This window comes from Ictidomys tridecemlineatus, chromosome 5 (assembly GCF_052094955.1).
Source record: "Ictidomys tridecemlineatus isolate mIctTri1 chromosome 5, mIctTri1.hap1, whole genome shotgun sequence".
Taxonomy (NCBI): Eukaryota; Metazoa; Chordata; class Mammalia; order Rodentia; family Sciuridae; genus Ictidomys; species Ictidomys tridecemlineatus.
The window spans coordinates 95,695,559-95,719,739 of record NC_135481.1 but is presented as its reverse complement, the minus strand read 5'-3'; the positions used below and the strand labels follow the sequence as shown (position 1 = coordinate 95,719,739).

At 39.3% G+C, this 24,181-nt stretch overlaps 1 protein-coding gene across 1 annotated transcript in view; it reads left to right on the top strand.

The window, feature by feature from the left end:
- Nucleotides 1-24,181, top strand: part of Zfyve1 (zinc finger FYVE-type containing 1) — a 59,536-nt gene that overhangs the window by 21,784 nt on the left and 13,571 nt on the right. Inside the window, 2 exon segments of the mRNA XM_078050468.1 lie at nucleotides 3,561-4,065; nucleotides 10,110-10,324. Coding sequence (XP_077906594.1) covers nucleotides 3,561-4,065; nucleotides 10,110-10,324 — 720 coding nt within the window.

Sequence of the window (24,181 nt, the reverse complement as noted above, 5' to 3'; positions counted from 1 at the left end):
CTCTCCCAGCAACTACCTTGACCTCACCTGACTCCACCAGTAGGTGGAGGCTTATGGAGCTTTTATCATCTTGGAACCAGGTTAGAACAGGTCCAAAATGGGCCGTTCTGTGGTTTTTTTTTTTTTTTTTTCCCCTCAGAATTATCTGCTAGATCACTTAGCACACATTGCCAAGTTTTATCAAGTGCTGCTCTGTTCAGCTCAGTGGAAGATGTGCATTGGGGAAAGTGATTACATTTCCTAGCCAGGTGCCTGGCATTCAGGCATCCATTCGCTCAGTACCTAGATATTGAGCTCCTTTGTGCCTGACTATGTCCTCTAAGTGCTGTGTGTGAAGATAAGATAGACATGGTCCTGTGCTTATGGATCTAATGAAGGGTTCTGTCTTGCAGTGAGCATCCTATAGTTGTTGGTATCATCATTAACATTAAAGCTCTTAACAATGTAACAGTAGTGGTGTCATTTAATAGAATAATGAGATTGCACCTTGAAGTTATAGGAAACAAGCTATAATCAAATTTTCAAGCTCAGTGGTTTGTCCGTATTTCTTTTTTTTTTTGGCGGGGGGTGGGGGATTGAACTCAGGGGCACTTGGCCACATCTCCAGCCCTGTTTTGTATTTTATTAGAGACAGGATCTCACTGAGTTGTTTAGCACCTCGATAAATTGCTGAGGCTGGCTTTGAACTTGTGATCCTCCTGCTTCTACCTCTGGAGCCACTGGGATTACAGGTGTACGCCACCACGCCTGGCTTGTCTGTATTTCTCTATATCAAACCAACAGACTCTTGAGAATAAGAGTCTTGTTTTGTTCTCTGATGGCTGGAAGATATTGGTGCAAAGGTTCATCACTTATGTGGCTGGAGTAGACATAACTTTTTTTTTTTTTAATAATAATATAACAAAATCTAGAGAGGCTTTACCATTGAGCTATATATCCCCAGCCCTTTTTTATTTTGAGACAGGGTCTTGCTAATTTTGGTGAGGCTGGCCTTGAACTTGAGATCCTCCTGCCTCAGCCTTCCAATCTGCTGGGATTAAAAGTGTGCACCACTGTGCCCAGCAGCCATAACCTTTTTGGGTTAGGAGCTTTGATTTGGGATTCTGTAGTCCAAGGAGGATCCCAGAGCATCTTTTTGGATCCCTAGTTTGGATCTTGCTCGCCCTAGGTTTCTTTATTTTTTTCTTTCTTTTTCCTGATACTGGGGTTTGAACCTCAGTGCTTTACCACTGAGCTACATTCCCAGTTCTTTTTGTTTTTTGAGACAGAGACTTGATAAATTGATAAGGCTGGCCTTGAATTCACAGTCTTCTTGCTTCAGCTTCTCAGGTTGCTGGAATTACAGGCGAGTGCAACTGTGCCTGGTTGGTCTCTTCATTTCTGGCTTAATTTTTTTTTTTTTATAAAGACTACAATATTTTTCACATTGTTAGCAGGGAATATTGGTTGTATGAAGTTTAGACAGTAAGTTCATTATAAAAAAAAACTATTGAGATATAATTCACATACCATAAAATTCACTTTAAAAGTGTACAGTTCAGGGTTTTTAGAATACTTATAAAGTTGTCCAACCCTCACCACCATGTAATTCCAGAACATTTCATCACCCCGAATAGAAACCTTGTACCAATTGGTTTTTTTTTTTTTTTTTTGGTAGGGAATTGAATCAGGGGCATTGGGCCATTGAGACACATCCCTGGCTCTTTTTTTTTTTTTTTTTTTAAGAGAGAGTGAGAGAGGAGAGAGAGAGAATTTTTAACATTTATTTTTTAGTTCTCGGCGGACACAACATCTTTGTTGGTATGTGGTGCTGAGGATTGAACCCAGGTCGCACGCATGCCAGGCGAGCGCGCTACCGCTTGAGCCATATCACCAGCCCACCTTGTACCAATTATGAGCCCTTTTCTGTTCTGTCCTCCCCATAGCCTCTGGTAACCACTAATCTACTTTCTGCTTCATAAATGTGCTTATTATGGACTTTTGATATAAATGGAGTCATAAAATATGTGGCCTTTTGTATTTGGCTTCTTTCACTTAATTGTGTTTTCAAGTTTCATCCATGTCGTAGCACATATCAGTACGTCATTCTTTTTTTTCCCAGAGTGCCAAGCAAATGCTATTTAATAGTTACTTTCATTTCAAAAAAATTTTTGACATTTCTACCTAAATATTACTAGGTAACAATGAAGTGTTTACTTTCAAATTTTTATTATTTGCATTTTAACCTTTATACCTAATAACTGCAGAGTAGGGAAGTGCAAAACTGTCAGTTGTTCATTTCAGAAGCATATTTAGGGGGTTGACTTATTCATAAAAAAATACTTAGAAAATAATGCAAAGTATTACAAATTCTGTAATTGTAACTGTGAAAAACATTTAACATCTTTAGAGTACAAAAAATACTATATTGCACATACTTTTCTCATTCTCCTACTCTAAGGTTAGTAAGTGAAATTTAAATAAAAGATACCACAAATTTAAGGAAAATCTGCCACTATTATTTTCCCCACTGAAAAACTAGATGATTTAGGATAATTTTCCAACAGAATCTTTCAGATGTACAATTCTTTCTAAATACCTTCTAAATTCTGTTTTCTGACCAATCAGAGCAAGATAGTAGGTAAGGAGTAGAGTTTTTAAAAAACCCTCAAACTAATACTGGGTCAGTAGACATTACTTCAGGACAATGCCACATTATTTTCCAATAGTAGGAACTTGTAGTTTCACTATAGCATTTTAAGCCTCCTCTGAAGCTTAGTGAGCAAAGATTTAGGAAGACTATAGGGGAGGGACTGGCCCAGTCACAACAGAAAATAAGGCAAAAATAAGATTTTCTGGCCAATCAGGTCAAAGTAAGGACACACTTAAGACCTGTCCTAAAGGTGAGAATAACAGATATATAATGAAGTAATAAGTGGAAATGGGTTCATTCCTTTTTTTTTTTTTTTGCTACTGGGGATTGAACTTGGGGCACTCAATCCCTGAACCACATCCTCAGCTCTGTTTTGTATTTTATTTAGAGACAGGGTCTCACTGAGTTGCTTAGGGCCTTGCTAAGTTGCTGAGGCTGATTTGAACTTGTGATCCTCCTGTGTCAGCCTCCTGAGCCCTTGGGATTATAGACAAGTTCCACTGCTCCTGGCTTTTATATATATATTTTTTAAATATTTATTTTTTAGATGTAGTTGGACACAATATCTTTATTTTTTTTATATCGTACTGAGGATCGAACCTAGGGTCCCCCGCACATGCTAAGCAAGTGCTCTACTGCTAAACCACACCCCCAGCCTCCCCCTTATATTTTAAGAGTTTTAAACTTTTGACTTTTCATTGAGCACTAAGTTATCATAATGACTGAGGCTTCAGAAGGTTTTGTGAAGCATTTGCCAAGGGTGAGAGGTGGTGGAGCTCTTAGCTTAAGACTTCCTTTCCTTCCCACCTTGATGAGGCAGTCAGTGTCCTTGAATCTAGGAAGCATTTGTCTTTATTGTAGGTTTTCTGTTTTTGCAATTTTCATTTTCCATATTTCATTTTTTTTATTTCTTTTTTTTTTTTTTAAGGTAACAAATGAAGAGGACTTTATTAGAAAATTGGACTGTAAACCTGATCAGCATCTGAAGGTGGTTTCCATTTTTGGAAATACTGGTGATGGAAAGTCTCATACCCTCAACCACACATTCTTTTATGGCCGTGAAGTCTTCAAAACCTCCCCTGCCCAGGAGTCTTGCACTGTGGGAGTGTGGGCAGCCTATGACCCAGTTCATAAAGTAGCAGTGATAGACACGGAAGGGCTCTTGGGAGCTACCGTGAATCTAAGCCAGAGAACACGACTGTTACTTAAGGTCCTGGCCATTTCGGACCTTGTCATCTATCGAACTCATGCAGACCGGTTGCATAATGACCTCTTCAAATTCCTTGGGGATGCCTCAGAAGCTTATCTGAAACACTTCACCAAGGAGCTCAAGGCTACCACTGCCCGCTGTGGCCTGGATGTCCCGTTATCCACCCTGGGCCCAGCAGTTATTATTTTCCATGAGACTGTGCACACTCAGCTACTGGGCTCTGGTGAGTAGATGGGTTGCTGACCTTTCCTGAGTGCAAGGAAGTGGCCATTGGGCTACTCTAGTAACTTGGTGGTGTATTGTTTGGAAAATTTTCTGCCCAGGCAAGATGTAAGGAAGTGTTCCAAGAAGGATGGAGTAGTCAGCTATGTCAAGGATTGAGAATTGCTAGTTGGCTTTGGCAATAGAGATGTTTGGTGATCTGGTTAAGACCTGTCTCCCTGGTATGGTGGGGATGAAAGCATGAGCAGAGTGGGAACAAGAAGGAATAAGAATAAGAATTAAGGTTGTAAGTAAATTGAACTCTAGTGAAGAATTCTATAAAGGGAAGCAGAACACGGAAGTGGAAGCTGATGTACAATTTCCCTTTTTAAAATTTAAGATTGGAGAATTTACAGATATTGGGGTACTGATGAGAGTGGTTTATTAGAGAGGGAACAAGACAGGTGCAGAAAAAAAAAACAACAGAACAATAATTGGAGGGATGCACAGGTGGAAGAATTGGCCTTAGGAGCATGGACAGTTCATCCATCAACAGGAGAAAGAGTGGAGTGTATGGATGTCTTTACAGGTAAGCAGCAGATGGTGTATGTGTAAAAGTTCTTTTGAGCCAGGTGTGGTGGCATACAACTGTATTCCCAGTGGCTCAGGAGGCTAAGACAAGAAGCTCATGAGTTCAAAGCCAGCCTCAGCAACTTAGTGAGGCCCTAAGCAATTCAGTGAGACTTTGTCTCTACATACAATACAAAAAAATAATAATAATAATTAATAAAATAAAAAGAGGGGCGCTGGGGATGTGGCTCAGTGGTTAAGCACCCGAGTTCAATATCAGGTCCCAAAAAGAAAAAAAAAAAAGTTTTTGTGTTTCTATTAGAGAAATCCCAAGTAACATCATCACCCAAGTGAGAGGTGAGGGAGCAGATGCAACACAGTGATGGGATGCCCGAAGGATGGCAGCGTGGTTCCTTAAACAATTACATCATTCACCTACTCATTCAGTCAGCAGAATGGATTGAGTGTGCGTGTCATTTGCTGAGCTCTGGGGCACTGGCTAAAAACAAAACAAAAAAGTTCCCACCCTTGAATAACTCACAGTCTAATTGGAGAAACCACCTGGTTTTCTGTCTATAATAGTTGTAGGCACTGAAACTGGGAGTGCAGAGGAAGTTGTTAGACCTCATAATGGGATGTCAAGGAGGTGTTGATCGTACTCTGAGTCTTGGCTAGGTAGAGGATGGGAGGAGGGCTATTCTAGGAAGAGCAGGTGGTTTCAAGGAGCAAGTTGTGTTCAGGGAACTGGAGGAGGCTCTCAATAGCTTCCAAAACTCCATTCCTGTCTCCTTTGATGCATTCTCTACCCAGCATCCCTAGTGATCTCTTTTATTTATTTATCTAATTATCTATCTATATATCTATTTATTTATTTTTAAATTTGTTTCAATTAGTTACACATGACAGTACAATGATTTTGACATCCTAGTGATCTCTTTTAAAAACAATGTATAATTAAGATATGTAATCTTCTTGCTTGCAACTTGTCATTGACTTTTAGTTTCACTGAAACATATTCTAAAATCCTGAACATTGTGTTCTACCTATGTTGCTGACATCCTTCTGTAGTTACCTCTTCACTCTCCCACTTTGAGTGAGTGTACCCATGTCTGCCTGTGCCCATGAATGTGTGCCAGTGCACATAATAGACACATTCCCCCACTAGCCACATCCTCGCCTGCCCCACATCTGCCCCCCACCAGTACTGGGGATGGTACTTAGAGGTTCTTTACCACTGAACTATGTCCACATCCCTTTTTTGTGTTTTGAGACAGGATATTGCTAAGCTGCTCAGGCTGGCCTTGAACTTGTAATCCTCGTGCTTTAGCCTTCAGAGCTGCTGGCATTATAGACATGTAATACTGTGTCCAGCCTACACTGCCTTTTCTGTGTTCACACCTTTGCATATACTCCTCTGTCTACCTGGACCACTCTGCCCCAACTAGCTATTTGTCTCTCATTTTCAACTCAATTCCTCTGTGGAGCCTTTCCTGACTACCCCTGTAATGTGGTCCCTCCTACTCCTCAGTTCTTTTACTCTTATCCCAGGACATCTGTTATATCGGAAATCATTCTGTATTTTCATTTGTCATTGGTCTTTTCCCATTATTAGAATGGAATCAGCATGAGGGCAAGGACATTGTCTGCTTTGTTCACTGCTTGGTCTAAAGATCCTGGCTGAGTGTTTGACAACAGACATGTGCTGAATGAACAAAACTTTTGTGTGTTTGAAACATATCTTATGTAAAGGAGGGGATGGTGGAACTACTTGGGGATTAGACCATGGGTAGCCATGGACTGAGTTCTCAAGTAAGACAGGAGCCCTTGAAGGATCCTAAGTAGAGTTATATAATCAGATCTTATTTTCAAAAGCTCCCTTGGCATCCTACTGGAGGGTTTATTAGAGGGGCTTGTCTGGAGGTGTGCAGGCCAGTTAGGAGGTTTTCCTAAGTACTTGGGTGAGAAGAGGTAGGGACTGGGACCCAGGGCAGTGGCAGCAGGAGGATAGTAAACAGACTAGGGTTTAAAGGAGATTGATCTGATAAGCCAAGTACTGGTTGATTGTGGTGGTCTCAGTGACTCAGGACTTGTAGGAAGATGAGAACTGAAATGTTCTATAAGCGGAAGAAGAGAGTCTTTAGCACGTGACTATAAGGTAAGGAGAGGAGGTAAGATTGATGGCTTAAGATGCCTTCTATGACTGATACTCTGTGCCATGTTGGATCTTTATAACTTTGAGGGGTAGTTTTAATTTCCAGTTCAGGATTTTGAAATAACAAGATTTTCAGAAGCTATTTATTTATTTACTTGCTTTGACCATGTAGTATGCTATATGTTTTTAATATAAATGCTAACTAACTACATCTTGGTTACTGAGCTTAAGTCAGTTGGAACCCCATTTTACAGAACTCAGAGAGCTCTTAAATTATTTAATAAAGGAGGTTCTAGCAAAATGGTATTCAAGTCAAGGTCTTTATTTATTTATTTTTTTTTAAAAAAGAGAATTTTATTTATTTTTTTATTATTATTTTTTTTTTTAGAGAAAGTGAGAGAGAGAGAGGGGGACAGAGAGAGAGAGAATTTTAACATTTTTATTTATTTTTTCTTAGTTCTCGGCGGACACATCTTCATTTGTATGTGGTGCTGAGGATCGAACCCGGGCCGCACACACGCTAGGCGAGGGCGCTACCGCTTGAGCCACATCCCCAGCCCCGAATTTTAATATTTATTTATTTATTTTTATCTTTGTTTGTATGTGGTGCTGAGGATCGAACCTGGGCCGCACGCATGCTAGGCGAGTGCGCTACCACTTGAGCCACATCCCCAGCCCTCAAGTCAAGGTCTTTAACTCATAAGTCCATATTTATTTCTGGAATACCATTGTAGCTTCTTGAAACCTCAAGATAGAACCAGGGCAGCCAGATTTTATGCCAGTAAGAGGGGTGCCAGAGTTGTAAACAAACTGATGATTGGATTTTCTCTTTCTGAATAGCTGTCTTAGAGAATTTCTGGTTTTCTGATTGATCTTATTACTTTTCTAGATGAAGGATTACTAGGTAGGAGGGTATTCGGAAAAGGAATTACAGGTTGAGTATCCCCTTACCCAAAATGCTTGCTGTATGTATATACGTGGCCGTATAACCAATGTGGTTCTGCAACCTGTACACTTGGAAAAATGAGAATTCATACCCCATGTGATTTAAATGTATGATATGTCAAAATCATTGTATTCTCATGAACAATTAATAAAAAAAACATGCTTGTGACCAAAAGTGTTTCAGATTTAGGAATTTGGAATAATTGCTCAGAGTTTACTAGTGGAGTATCCCTAATCTAAAAATCTGAAGTTGGAAATGCTCTAACATCTAATGCTGAAGAACTTCAGAATTTGGAGCATGTCAGGTTTCAGATTTTCAGATTTGGGATGTTGAACCTGTACTTGGGTTTTTAAAAGTGCAGTAGTGATTACATCTTCAGGGACAGACTGTGAGCTGATATTATGCGGAAGTGGTGGCTCCTGGGTGGCTTAAGGAGAAGCCTGTGACTGATGGGCTTTCCCCAGGGCCTTTTCTGCTACTCCCTTCAAAGGTAGCAGCCCCTGGAAAAAATTCAAGATGAGGTGAATGTAGGGAATGACTACAGAATTTTGGTTACTTTTCTTTACTGTCTATTACCTTAAATTTGAGCTAATTAAGTTTTTTTTTTTTTTGAAGGGGGGTGTTAACCAAGGATTGAACTAGGGGTGCTTAACCACAGAGCTACATCCCTAGCCTTTTAAAATATTTTATTAGAAATGGCTCTGGCTGAATTGCTTAGGGCTTTTCCAAGTTGCTGAGATAAAGGTATGCACCACTGTACCTGGTGCTAATTAAGTTTTAATTGGAGTGATTTTGTTGTTTAAAAATATTACTTTACTCCTAAACTGCTTATTGAATTTACTTGAACCACAAACTTTGCCCACAGCTTCATCATATAAGACCAGAATTTTCCAAGTACAGAATTTTAATTTATTTTTTGGTATTAGGGATTGAATTTAGGGGCCCTCAACCACTGGACCACATCCCCAGCCCTCTTTATTTATTTATTTATTTGAGACAGGGCCTCCCTAAGTTGTTGAGGCTGGCTTTTAGATTGGGATGCTCCTGCCCTAGCCTCTGTGGAGCCACTGGGACAGTGGCATGCATCACCATGCCCAGCGCCAATATAGAATTTTGTTTTATTTATTTTGAGAAGAAGGAAAAAAAAAATTTCTGTTAGCAGAGGAGAAGCACAGGGGACTCCTGTGCTGTGATTCTTTCTCCCAATCAGCAGGAACAGAGGTGATTCAAAGGTTACATTCCTTGTGTTCTCTGTTGGAGTTGTAATTCACTTGCTAATTTGGGAGATAGTCATTTCTGAGATCTTCTTGTGCCTTCCCCAAGTCTGGATTACTTGTTCCTGTGGCAGGTGTGTACAAGGACAGATAAATCTACCTAAAATGGGGAAGAAAGGTAATCTTGTTTCCCCTGAGATTAGGGAGGGGTAGAGATTAGGGAGGAACAGGGAGAGGGGAAGAGAAAGAAGCCTATCCTTCTCTGCAGTGGCAAAGAAGCAAGGTGTATATTCAAAGCATAAAGTATTAGTACTGAAATTCAGTGTTAATAAGCCATCACTTATAACAGATAATATTATCTCAAATTAACTCAAGTTGTTTTATTAGCAGCAGTATCTCTGCAAAACATTAATAGGCAACAGTTATAAAGTTTACAAGGAAAATGCAAAATGACATTTGTGTAATAGCTATGAACCACGAAAAATGATTTTTATAGTTTTAAACCTTTCAAAGTATAGAATTTTAAATACTTATTAGTAGATGACTCCACCATATGGGAGAGAATTTCATAACAAGGACAGATACAGTATATTATAAAGTAATAACATCCCAAGTATATCTGGTCAGAGGCAAAAAACGTCTCTAACATTGAACTCCAGTTACCTCTGGGGAATAGAGGAGAGCTGAGCCCAAAGATGTTCACTGTTATGCTTTGACATGTGTAGACTTTTTTTATTTACTCAATTTTTTAAAATTTTTACTTAGTTTTGTCTTTTCCCCAGTACTGGGGATTGAACTGAGGAAAGCTCTTTCACTGAGCAAGACTCCTAGCCCTTTTTTATTTTTTATCTTGCAACAGGGTCTTACTAGGTTTCCCAGGCTGGCCTCCAACTTGATAATCCTCCTTCTTTAGCCTCCTGAATAGCTGGAATTTTGGGCATTTGCCAACATCCCTGGCTAGATTTTTCTTTTTAGAAAGTTTCTAAGGCTGACTTTGAACTTGTGAAGCTCCTGCCTTAGCCTCCAAAGTTGTTGGGATTACAGATTTGCACCACTGTGCCTGGCTATGTCTTAGTTTTATAGTGTGCATGTGTGGGTGTAGGTGTGTGTGCACCTAAGAACATACATTCTTAGGATTGAACACAGGGGATTCACTGCTCATATGTTCCTTTCTGCTTGTATAGATCACCTGTCAGAGGTGCCAGAGAAGCTCATCCAGGACCGGTTCCGGAAGCTGGGTCGCTTCCCTGAAGCTTTTAGCTCCATTCACTACAAGGGAACGAGGACTTACAATCCCCCCACAGACTTTTCTGGGCTTCGTCGTGCTTTGGAGCAGCAGCTAGAGAACAACACCACCCGTTCACCCCGACATCCTGGGGTCATCTTCAAAGCCCTGAAGGTCAGTTGGCTCTTGCCCAAGTGCTTCTCATGGGGTTCCAGTGGGTGGCAAGAACACTCATCCTCTAGCTCTCTTGGTTCAGGTAACTATAAGGCTGGGTGGAAAGAGAAGTTATAGAAAGTGGATTTTTGTGAGTAGAGTTGCACCTGTCTCATGCCTTCATGAGAAATCATGAATCTCCTCCTGCTAGGCATATGGAGGAATCTTGAGTCATAGTAAAAAAGTTGATAGAGCCTCATTTTGGGGAAAAACTAAGCTTTTAAGGAGAGGAAAAAAACATTATTTCTGGGTAGTTTGGTCCAGTCTTTGTGAGTGGATCTTGGGTTGAGGCTCATTTTGTACTGTATGCTTTTCTTTATATTAACTCAGTTTTTTTCTTACCTGTCCTGGTGTTATGCTCGAATTTGGAACCCCCAAAAGACCACCAGAGACCAAGATCGATGTAAGCAGCAAGAGGTGTTTATTGCGAGCTAGATCAGTCCTCCGTGCGCGCGCACAGCAACTGGTGATGCTGAGAGGCCCCGAGCCCAGGGTTTGCAGCAGTTTTATACAGTCTTTGGGGAAGGCAGGGACTTCACATGCATCATAGCATCTCTTAGCAAATCATCACACACCGCAGGAAAATCATAAAATAACTCTAAAACATGATTATCACATTCACTGGTGGGAACAAGTTAGGTAAGGGTGATTGGTTAGGTCAAGAGGGGGATTCGTTTGAAATGATTGGTTTAAACTAAGAGGGGTGTACATGCTGAATTACATGGTTTCCCAACATGTTATTAACCACCATAAACTACAGGGAGGATCATCTGGCATCCAAGGTATTCTCCCTGTCTCATGCTGATTGGTGGTTGCTAGGGGGTTGCTATGGGTCCTCACCTAGGCTGACTGAGTCATTGACACCTGGCGCAGCAGATCTCTCCTGTTATTTGTAGATACACAACTCAGCAGGATGGGTATGTGCCCAGGAGTGCTCTGTGGGTCTTTCCAAGGACAAGGGTCACGCCCCCTTCCTTGGACAGGCTTTGCTCTGAGTAGAGGCTGGTTTTTCACTGGTTTGTTTTCTGTTACTATGACAAAATAGCTGAGACTGGCTAACTGATAAAGAACAGAGGTGTACTTTCTCACAGTTCTGAGGCAGGGAAGTTCAAGAGCATTGTACTAGAATCTGGTCAGCATCTGGTGAGGGCCGCCTTGATGCAGTATAGCATGGTAGGGTATCACATGGTGAGACAGAGCAAGTATTCCAGAGGAATCATGCTTTTATTACAAAGCCACTCCCTTGATAATCCATGAATGAGCTAATCTGTTACTTCTCAGGAGATCTCATCTCAGATAAAATTAGCATATGAATGTGGGCATTAAGTTTCTAACACAAGAAATTTGGGGACTATATTCAAGCCACAACATCATTTCAATCAATTTAGTCAAGAAAGAAACTTTTGGTTATCATTATAAAAGGAAAACTTGTATTACTGTTAAAAAATTATCAAGACAATCAAAACCAGTTGCATGACAATAATAACATTGCTTATTATGTATTAAAGTTCAGGGCACTGTGTATGGAGTAATTAATTTAATCCTTACACCAATTCCATGAGTTAAATGCTATTTATCCTCATTTTGAAGACAGGGAAGTGGCACAGAGCAATGAAGTAATTGGTTACATTTATCAAGTGACAGCAGTTTACTTTAAATCCCCTTCTCGTAACCATAACGGTTATATAGCTTCTCAGCAAATAAAATAACATTATTTCTTAGCAAGTGACCATTGCCCAGTGGATGGATCTGAGACTGGGACCCGGCTTTTCTTTGTTTAAATGGGAGATGAGCAGTTAGGGAGACGATGGATAAACTATAATCTATGTGAGATGTTCTCTTTAATAGATTCTGAAAATTGAAAAAGAATTGGAAAGGGATAATTTTTGCTATGGAATTTGATGTTAAACAATGTATCATCTATCATCATGTCTTATATCACCTAAAATTCATTACATATGAAGTAAAGTTCACATTTCAGTAAATCCATTATGTCTTTTGTCCTTAAAACAGTCTAATTGTTTTTCTTGTGTATCCCAGTAGTAGAATCAATGTTTTATTTTGATGGTAAAATAAAATCCCATTGTAAAGCACCTGGCTTTCTACAGTCTGTGCCCTCCGTAGCACCTCCTGATGGAGGGTGCTTGCTTCTTCATAACACAGAGCCTGCCACTTCCTCCAAGCCTACCTGGATGGGCTTCTGGCCCTTCATCCATGCTAGTTGCTACATAATCCATCAGAGGCTCTCGTGGATTAATCTGTTGCCCTTTCTTTTTCAAATAGCATGTTAGACTTTTCAGATACCCTGGTAGGAGATCACTGTATTGAATATTATCACCTAGCTTCTCCAGTGGTGTTGCTACTGTACCACTCCTGTATTGTCACTGTCATCAGTAGGCAAGAAATACCTAAAATAGTGGCTTTGAAAGTATAGAGTAGGTTAGCTGGTAACTCACTTGGGGTATTGCTATGTAAGCACTTGGACCACACTGAGCTGCACCTTCAGCCAACTTTATGGTTGAGTTGGGAGCATTAGATTATTGAAAATTGTCATGTACAAATTGGTTAGGATGCATATATGGAAATGACACTCTGAAACCCATTAATCTGTTAGGTTAATAATCATAATGTATGTATATACAGAATATGATTATTAACATAACAGATTAATATATAGAATATCATATGCATAATATGATAGATAAAAATATATGTGTATATAAACACACATTTTTTGTGGTACTGGGGTTTGAACAACATACTAGGCAAGTGCTTTACCACTGAACTACATCCCTTGCTCTTTTATTTATTGATTTTTTTTTATTTATATATGATAGTGGAGTGCATTACAATTCATATTACACATATAGAGCACAAATTTTTCATATCTCTGGTTGTATACAAAATATATTCACACCCCAATTCGTGTCTTCATACATGTACTGATGTCCATCACATTCCACAATCATTTCTTACCCCCTGCCCCTCCCTTCCCCTCCTCTCCCTCTGCCCTATCTAGAGTTTTTCTATTCCTCCCATGCTCCCCCTCTTCCCAGACTATGAATCAGCCTCCTTATATCAGAGAACATTCGGCATTTGGGATTGGCTAACTTCACTTAGCATTATCTTCTCTAACTCCATCCATTTACCTGCAAATGCCATGATTTTATTCTCTTTTATTGCTGAGTAATATTCCATTGTGTACATATGCCACTTTTTTTTTTTTTATCCATTTATCTACTGAAGGGCACCTTGGTTGGTTCCACAGTTTAATTACTGTGAATTGTACTGCTATAAACATTGATGTGGCTGTGTCCTATAGTATGCTGATTTTAAGTCCTTTGGGTATAGACTGAAGAGAGGGATAGCTGGCAATGGTGGTTCCCTATTTTCCAGGGAATCTCCATACTGCTTTCCATATTGGCTGCACCAGTTTGTAGTCCCACCAGCAGTGTATGAGGGTGCCTTTCCCCCCACATTCTCGCCAGTGCTTATTGTTGTTTGTCTTCATACTAGCTGCCATTCTGACTGGAGTGAGATGCTCTTGCTCTTTTTAAATTTAATTTTTAGACAAGGTTCCACTAAGTTGCTCAGGCTGGCTTCCATTTTGTGATCCTATTCCCACAGCCACCTGATAGCTGGGATGATGGTCATGTGCTACTGTGCATGACCAGAACACATTTTTTTAAAAATATTTTTTTAGTTGTTGATAGACCTTTATTTTATTCATTTATTTGCTGAGAATCGAACCCAGTGCCTCACACGTCAGGTAAGCGCTCTACCACTGAGCCACAATCCCAGCATCAGAACATATATATATTTTTTTAAATATTTATTTTTTTAACTTTAGGTGGACACAGCATCTGTATTTTTTTTAATTTTTATGTGGTGCTGAGGATCGAACCCAGTGCTTTATGCATCCTAGGTGAGCACTCTACCACTGAGCCACAACCCCAGCTCCCAGAACATATTTTTGTTTAAATTTTTTAGTTGTGATAGGCCTTTATTTATTTATACGTGGTGCTGAGAATCGAACCCAGTGCCTCACACATGCCAGGCAAGTGTAGTACCGCTGAGCCACAGTCCACTAGCCCCCAGAACATATTTTTTATTTTTATTTTTTAGTTGTAGGTAGATACAATACTTTTATTTGTTTATTTTTATGTGTTGCCAGGGTTCGAACCTGGTGCCTCATGCATGCTAGCCAAGCACTCTACCACTGAGCCACAATCCTGGCTCCCCCAGAACATATTTAAACATGTTAAAATGTTAGCAGTGGCTGCCCTTAGGGGAGAAATCAAGGTGGCCTTTGTTTTTACTGTTATCCTCCCCTCTGTCCACATTTTTTATACTTAGCATATTAGGTAAGCCAGAATGATATGAATTTAGACAAATGTAATAGAAAAAATTGACCATTGAAGAAACTGCCATAAAACCAGAATTCTTATTTCTATAATGATGTCCATTACTTTTTTTTTCTTGTTTTTTTTTAATTGGTTGTTCAAAACATTACAAAGCTCTTGACATATCATATTTCATACATTAGATTCAAGTGGGTTATGAACTCCCATTTTTACCCCAAATACAGATTGCAGAATCACATCAAGTAACACATCCACATTTTTACATAATGCCATATTAGTGACTGTTGTATTCTGCTACCTTTCCTATCCTCAACTATCCCCCCTCCCCTCCCCTCCCATCTTCTCTCTCTACCCCATCTACTGTAATTCATTTCTCTCCTTGTTTATTTTCCCATTCCCCTCACAACCTCTTATATGTAATTTTGTGTAACAATGAGGGTCTCCTTCCATTTCCATGCAATTTCCCTTTTTTCTTCCTTTCCTCCATTACTTTTTTTAAAAATATTTTTTAGTTGGTTATGGACTTTTATTTTATTTATTTTATGTGGTGCTGAGAATTGAACCCAGTGCCTCACATATGTTAGGCAAGTACTTTTCCACTGAGCCCCCATGACTTTTAAATATGTATGTATATGTATATATTTATATATATATTTTCTTTTCCAATCATTTATTTATTTATTATTTTTTGTGGGGGGTACCAGGAATTGAACCCAGGGGCACTTAAGCACTGAGCCTCATCCCCAACCCTTTAAAAAAATATTTTACTTAGAGACAGGGTCTTGCTGAATTGCTTAGGTTGCTGAAGCTGGCTTTGAACTTGCTATCCTGCCTCAGCCTCCTGAGCTGCTGGGATTATAGATGTGCACCACTATGCCTGGCTGGTTGTATATATTATTTTAACAGTGAAAATCTTTTGCATTCCTGTCATTTTCTAAAGTTGGAATATGTATTTTTGGTATCTATTTCTATTTTGTCTGTTTACAGCATTTTCAAGAATTTATTTCAAGCTAATCTCTGATCTTAAATATATACTTGTTTAATTTACCATTCTTTGTAATGACTTTATCAGCTTGATCTCCTGAGAATACTGCTTCCTTTTTGCAGTTGACTTTGTGCCCATTTTGTATACACATGACTACAGGCTCAGGACAGAGGACAGGAAGGGGCTGGCCTTTAGGGCAGTGCTAGGGATGGAGGTTTTGGAGAGAGGGCAGCAGCAGGGGGAATGTTGACAGGAGGATTAGAACTAGGGATGTAGATGCCAGTTGGTCGGAGTACAGACAAGAAGGAATAAGAAAGGGTTAAGGGGGGCTGGGGTTGTGGCTCAGTGGTAGAGTGCTTGCCTCACATGTGTGAGGCACTGGGTTCAATTCTCAGCACCGCATATAAATAAATGAATAAAATAAAGGTCCATCAACACTAAAAAAACATTTAAAAAAAAAAAGAAAGGGTTAAGGGAAAAGGAGATTGTTTCCTTTAGTATACACTGATTTGCTTGACCTGTTGAACATAAAAGGTTTACAGAGGGGCACAGTGTAAACAATTAGGGTAATCAGTACATTGGAGTTCCTTATACAATCTGGAACTTTTCTACAAGTTTGAAATTGTATCAAAATGAACATGTCTCTCACACTTACACAGACTTGTGGCTTTTGCCTAGTAGTTAAAAGCTTAGGCTCTGGAATTAGATTGACTTGTGTTGGAATCCTAGCTCTACCACTTACCAGTTGCTTGGTCTTGGGAAATTAGTTTTATTTTTCAACAAATAAATGAATGCATTCATATGCCAGGTAGAGTTTGAAATGCTGAAAATACAGTGGGTAAAGAAAAGACAAAAAAAAAAAGGATTTTTGTAACCTTTTCCCTTATCTTAAAAAAAACCTAACGAGTTGAGGTGGGAATTAAATGAGAACTTGCTTAAGAAACAGATTTTTTTTGGCATATAACACATGTTCAGTGGATGTTAGTTATTGTGAATAATATGTATATGAAAATTATATATTTAAAAAAAATATTTATTTTTTAGTTTTAGGTGGATACAATATCTTTATTTTATTTTTATATGGTGCTGAGAATCAAACCCAGTGCCTCACACATGCTAGGCAAGTGCTCTACCACTTCAGCCACAACCCCAGCCCTGAAAATTATATTTGAATAACTCATGACATACCATCTTCTAATTAGAATTTGAGATTAAAGTGTACTTATATGTAGTGGCTCAATGGGGGGAGGATTACATTTAAGTAATGAAAACATTCTCAAAAGAGGCCGAGTTCTTGCTGTGATATACCTAGGATTGTAAATCTGATCACTACAAATTAAGAGGTGAGTAGGCCAGTGGCTGGATTCCTTATCACTTCTCTAAATGAGACCAGTTTAATGCTTAAATAAGACTATCAAGGATGCTGAGTGCTGAAAGCAATAATTGGTGTTCAGGGATTTTCTCCTCAGAAGTCTTGGGTGTCTTACCCCAGGCCAGTTTGTTAGGGACTTTTGAAAAGGATGAATCCTTACACTGTATTCTTTTTTTTTTTTTTTAAATGACAATCCTTAATGCTAGACACTGCAATTGACATAATCAATTCACAGCAAACAATTCTAGATTAATTCTATTTTTTTTAAAGAGAGAGAGAGAAAGAGAGAGAATTTTAATATTTATTTTTTAGTTATCGGCAGACACAACATCTTTGTTGGTATGTGGTGCTGAGGATCGAACCCTGGCCGCACGCATGCCAGGCAAGCGCGCTACCGCTTGAGCCACATCCCCAGCCCCTACACTGTATTCTTAACGAGGTGATATATAATTCATGAAACTCTCTGTGATAAAAATGAGCTAGGACAGCTGGAATTGTGATCATTCTTAGTAACTCTTGTCCTCATATCTGGACCTGATTTTTCTTGCTCTCTGAGGTAGGGGCTGCACTGTACTGAGATGTGGGACCTACTCCTGTCTTTGGGAAGGAGTGATCCATTTAGGTTGTGGTTTGGGTTCTCCCTGGGAAATTGTGCAGTTCTTGTAACTTATCTGCATCCTTGAAAAGATTGTTTTTTTCTTTTTGTCTTGTTTCTAACCTCCTTAAAGTTTGGAGTGATTAATCCTCTGATGATCACCAATAGAAAGCTACCTTTAAGGTCTGTTAGGCAAATTGACCAAATAGTGTTTTATTGCTATTAAAATTGACTCTTGGGCTGGGGATGTGGCTCAAGCGGTAGCGCGCTCGCCTGGCATGCGTGCAGCCCGAGTTTGATCCTCAGCACCACATACAAACAAAGATGTTGTGTCCGCTGAAAACTGAAAAATAAATATTAAAATATTCTCTCTCTCTTAAAAAAAAATTGACTCTTAACTGACATCTGTGTAGTTCAGTGCAGTGTATAATGTAGTGGATGTCTGTTCTTCACTAATTTTTTATTTTGTTTTATGCTGGCGTGTTTATTTTTGGAAGTAGCCATTCATCCTTTTGGAGATAAGAGAGTAGGGGTGGGCATAAATGGAAAATTATCAATGCCAGAGTAACTTACCTGGCTTCCTGTTTCTCTTAATTTTCCTCCCCTTATATTCTTTATTTCTTCCAGATTTCATTAACTCACTGTATAAACACTTTGAGAGGGCTAGGATGTGTTTTAATGTGATTTATACAATTTTTTGGGTTGGGGATATAGGTTAGTGGTAAGGTGCTTGCCTAACACATGTGAGGCCTTGGGTACCCAGCTCCACACAACACACACCACACACAAATACTATATGATTTTTTTTGCTACTTATTTTAAAAATCAGAATTTGGTCATGATGTATGGATGTGCAGTTATATGCCATGTTTTTTTTAATGGAACGTTGAAGCCTAGTATTATTTCTATGTCATTAAATATTCTGTGAAAACATAACATGACTTTTTTTTAATAGATTCACATAATACCTTTATTTTTTTTATATGGTTCCGGGGGTCAAACCCAGTGCCTCATGTACAATTATGTCCTTTTATTAATAGTGGTTTCTTTTTTTTCCAGCTATATTTTCCATGTATATAAAGGTGTTTTTCCACATGCTGCTTGTTTCCTTAGGATGATTGACTATTTCTACTATTTCTTTTTTTTTTTTTTTTAAAGAGAGAATGAGAGAGGAGAGAGAAAGAGAGAGAGAATTTTTTTTTTTTAAAGAGAGAGTGACAGAGGAGAGAGGAGAGAGAGACAGAGAGACAGAGAGAATTTTTAATATTTATTTTTCAGTTTTCGGCAGACACAACATCTTTGTTGGTATGTGGTGCTGAGGATCGAACCCGGGCCGCACGCCTGCCAGGCGAGCGCGCTACCGCTTGAGCCACATCCCCAGCCCAAGAGAGAGAATTTTTAATATTTATTTTTTAGTTCTCGGCGGACACAACATCTTTGTTTGTATGTGGTGCTGAGGATCGAACCTGGGCCGCACGCATGCCAGGCGAGCGCGCTACCGCTTGAGCCACATCCCCAGCCCCTATTTCTACTATTTCTGACCAGCCTTTATGGAGTGCTTTCTCTATGCAGTGTACTGTAGGCCACTGTACTTCATATATATTATTAATTCCTTTTATCCACCTAATATCTGAGATAGGGAAACTGAGGTGCACGTTAATTGGTTTCCATGAGATAACTTGTCAAGTAAGTGGTGAAAAATTTGAACTGGATAATCTGACTCCCAAGAACTTTAATAATTTTTTAAAAATTTTGTGGTACTGGGGATTGAACCCAGGGGCACTTAACCACTGAGCCACATCCCCAGTCCTTTTTATTTTGAGATGTTGTCTTTCTAAGTTGCTTAGGGCCTTGTCAAGTTGCTGATGCTGACTTTGAACTTGTGATCATTTCACCTCAGCCTCCTAAGTCACTGGCATTCCAGGTGTGAGCCACCATGCCTGGCCACAAGAACTTTTGAGCCTATAGTGTAATCTTTCTCAGTTGTTAGTCCACTTCTAAGGCCAGAGGGTGTGTGTGTGTGTGTGTGTGTGTGTGTGTGTGTGTGTGTGTGTGTGTGTGTGTGTGTTTTGTGTGTGTGTGTGTGTGTGTGTGTGTGTGTGTGTGTGTGTGTGTCTCAGCGGGCGGTCTACCGCTGAGCCACAACCCCAGCCCCTGTTAATGCTATCTTTAAAGTACTCATACTTAGGTCTAGGAAAAAAACAACTCATTCAACTTATCTATTACACATTCACAACAAAGATCATTTCTGATACCAGATGGTGGTTGTTCTCACATACTAAGCAAGCTATCAATTCTGGATAGAACCTAATGCATGTCACGTGCCAGGCAAGTTCTCTGCCAGTGAGCTACTTTTCCCATCAAAGTTGTGACCATTTAAAAAAGTTCTTAAGTGTTAGGACTGTAGCTCAGTGATAAAGTCCTTGCCTCACATGTGTGAGGCACTGGATTCCATCCTCAGCACCACATACAAATAAATAAAGATATTATGTGTCTATCTACAACTAAAAAAAATTTTTTTTAAAGTTCTTGAGCCAGACATGATAGTGCATGCCTATAATCCCAGTGGCTCAGGGGGCTGAGGCAGTAGGATTGAAGCCAGCCTCAGCAATTTAGTGAGACCCTATCTCAAAACAAAAAATTAAAAAGGGCTGGGATGTGGCTTAGTGGCTAAGCACCCTTGGATTCAATTATTGGTATCAAAAAACAGTTATTGATATACATTGCTACTGCTTTTAGTTGGGGCATTCCTGTAAGTTGTATTTTGAGTGTTTGATTACTTTAATTAAAAAAAAAAAGACATTCTGTTAAAAATCATAAAAGCAGCTGGATGCTGAGGCAAAGAGAATCACAAGTTTTTTTTTTTTTAATTGTTGATGGACCTTTATTTTATTTATTTACTTATATGTGGTGCTGAGAATCAAACCCAGTGCCTCACACACGCTAGGCAAGTGCTCTACCACTGAGCCACAACCCTAGTCTGAGAATCACAAGTTTAAGTCCAGCTTGGGCAACTCGGTGAGACCTGTTTTAAAATAAAATTAAAAAAATGAGCTGAGGGTGTAGCTCAGTGGTAGAGTATCCTTGGGTTCAGTCCTTAGGGGGAAAAAATCATAAAAGTAGTGTGTACTTGTGATAAATAATTCAAGTTGCACAGAAAAGTGAGGCATGGGTTAAGTCTTCTTCCCATTCCTTCCCCACCTACCCACCCTCACTCTGTGGAAATAACCATTGCTTTTACTTTTCAGTATATGTTTAGAAGTTTTCAGTGCTACATAGTGCATAATTATAGGTATGTAATGCATAATTTTTTCTTCTTAAATAAATGGGACTATAGAAAAGTTAGATCCTTTTCTTGTTCCAATATCCTGGTTTCTCTCTACAAATAACCAGTATTAGTAATTTATTGTATATGCTTCTAAAAAATTTCAGTGTAATGTAAGTGCACAATTAGTATAATTTTATTCCTTTGTTAATGCTATCTTTTTTTTAAAAAAAATTTTATTTATTTATTTTTAGGTATAAATGGACACAACACAATGCCTTTATTTTTATGTGGTGCTGAGAATCAAACCTGGGTCCTGCTCATGCTAGGCGAGCGCTCTACTGCTGAGCCACAACCCCAGCCCCTGTTAATGCTATCTTTAAAGTACTCATACTTAGGTCTAGGAAAAAAACAACTCATTCAACTTCTTTATTACACATTCACAACAAAGATCATTTCTGATACCAGATGGTGGTTGTTCTCACATACTAAGCAAGCTATCCATTCTGGAGCAGATGACAGTTGGATTTATTATAATCCAGTTCAATTTGAACACTGTCTACCTGGAAATAATGTCAAGATCCCATCTGATCTTAGAGCTCAGTCTCTAAGACTGCTCCCCTGACTTTATTTTTTTTAAATTTTTTGGTACCGGGGATTGAACTCACGGGCACTTGACTACAGAGCCACGTCCCCAGCCCTGTTTTGTAGTTGCTTAGCACCTCGTTGTTGAGGCTGGCTTTGAACTGGCCATCCTCCTGCCTCACTTTCCCGAGCTGCTGGGATTAGAGGCGTTCTCTACACTGCTGGATAGAAATGATGAAATGTATAGTACAAGTGGGAAAGGGGGCATGGAGCTTCCACACCATCTCTGCCTGAGCTACTCTCTAGGATGTCTAGAGACATCCACATATTCAACCATCCCAAAGCTCTCCCAACTGTGTCCTTTTGGGTCTGTTTTAAACATGGGCAACTGTTGAAATGTAATTGGACAAAAAGGGTATGATCTAATGCTGATAGTTTAAGTGGGAAAACCCAGCAAGGCCTGTCTGTTCAGATTCTTGCCCTCTCTTGGCAGCATTCCTTCCTCCTGGGAATGGGGCAGGATTCCTCTGGAATGAAGAGGATCTTATGACCTGCTCTCAGATAAGGATAGATCAGAGGATTTGTAAGATGAAGAGAGATAGGCAAGGAAAGATTAGAGGTTCACCTTGGGGAAGAAAAATTGGAGTTTCTATAACCTTCTTGAGGAGGGAGTTATGAGCCAGGAACTGTGGTTGGAAACCAAAAAAATTATCAATATCATAAATCTTAAGTTTGGTTTTTAAATATTTTTAAAAAATTTTTATGCTGGAGATTGAACCCAAGATCTTGCACATGCTAGACACTGTGCCACTAGCTGTAACCCCGATCTGGTTATCTTTTTATATTAACACATAATGTATGCCTCATTCTTTTTAAAGCCATTAGTAGACTTTAAAAAATTATTAGCTTTATCTCATTTATGAGGATTGCATGTGGTTGATACAGCATTATTGGATTCAAAAGGGGTCCAGGGACTACTTTTCATGTTCATTATTGAACAGAAAATGTGGAATTAGAAATGTAATTGATAAGAAAGAATGGAAAGTTTGGAGTGTGTGTGTTTGGAGAGGGAGAGATCTGCAGCCACTGTTTGCCTGAGAATGGTTTCCCTGTGACAGCATCACTTTTTCTATCATTCAGCCACTTTGTAGTCTCCAGGCCCCAGTAGCACTTTTTCTAGATGGGCTATTTCCTTCTCCTCTGTTCAGGATCCACAGTACCACCAGTCAAGATACCTATAAAACATAACCTTCACTGAGCAGGTTAATCTGTTTAAAAGAAAGATGCTCAAGTCCCAGTTGTATAGGGGAATTAATATTGAATAAACTGTGGTTGTCAGTACTTATAGTTCTGAATAACTGGGTAAACTGTTTTAAAATTGAGTTCCTATAGGTTTCATGTAATATCTTCTTTAGTCTCTGATCACTAAAAGTAGAAATACTGACTTTCCAATTCCTTCAGATCAGGAAGCATCTATTAAGTATTTATAAAATTGTGATGTTTGTTGCAGGTGGCATCATAGAGAAGAAATGTCATTTTGAATTAGGAATTTGACTGCTATCCCTTGATAACTGGAGCTAACCTTTATAGGTACAATAGAAAGAGGCATACTGTTGCCAGGGCAACTGAAGTTCAAGATCATCTGGTCTCCAGGCAACCTTTTCTAGACTTGCCTCAAATATTTTCCCAGGCACTCTAAGGAGAGGCCCTTCCCTGCTTTCCCCTTCCAGCTTTGGGACCTCAGGGAGAGCCCAAGAAACACCATGAAATGAAGTGAGATTTGGACTTTTTTTTTTTTTTTCTGTGGTGCTGGGAATTGAATCCAGGGACTCATGTATGCACTCCACAACTGAGGTATATACCCAGCCCTAAGTTTGGCATTGAACTGGCAAAATATATGGATCAAGTGGTAGGTACCTACTTTAAATTGAAAAATCAGATTATAGAAAAATGTGGGCAGGGGGATGGGGTTGTGGCTCAGCGTTAGAGCACTCGTCTCCCACGCGCGGGACCCTGGGTTTGATCCTCGGCACCACATAAAAAAATAAATGAATGAAATAAAGGTATTATGTCCAACTACAACTATAAAATAAAAATATTAATAAAAGAGAAAAAGAAAAATGTGGGCAGTTTCTCCCTATCGTTGTGTCTGAAACACTGACATCAAATTTCAGTAGTTACTATTATATTCTCAGTGCTTTTAATTCTTGTAAGGCTTTCTGAAGCTTACTAAAGCTGGATTCATTATTATCAGTGTGTGACTTGTAAAAGAAGTGACATACTTGTGCTCTTACCCAGTATGTGAGAGGGTAGGTGACCAGTGTCTGAAGGATAAGGCTGCTTTGTTAAGAGCTCTTCTCTTTCCAACATCATAAGGGATTACTGTTGCCTTGGGCAACATAAAGCAACGGTTACTAGGGCAGAGAATGATGGTAGTTCTAAGGGCATAAGTACCATGGGAAATTCTGCTGTGGATTGTTTCATGCCAAACCTTGAGATACTTAAAAATGTACTGGATGTCATGATGTGTACTTGTAATCCTAGCTACTTGAAAGGCTGAGACCTTGGCAATTTAGTGAGACCTTGTCTCTCAAAAAAATAAAAAGAGCAGGAGATGTGCCTCTAGGTTTAGTCCCCAGTACCACTAAATAA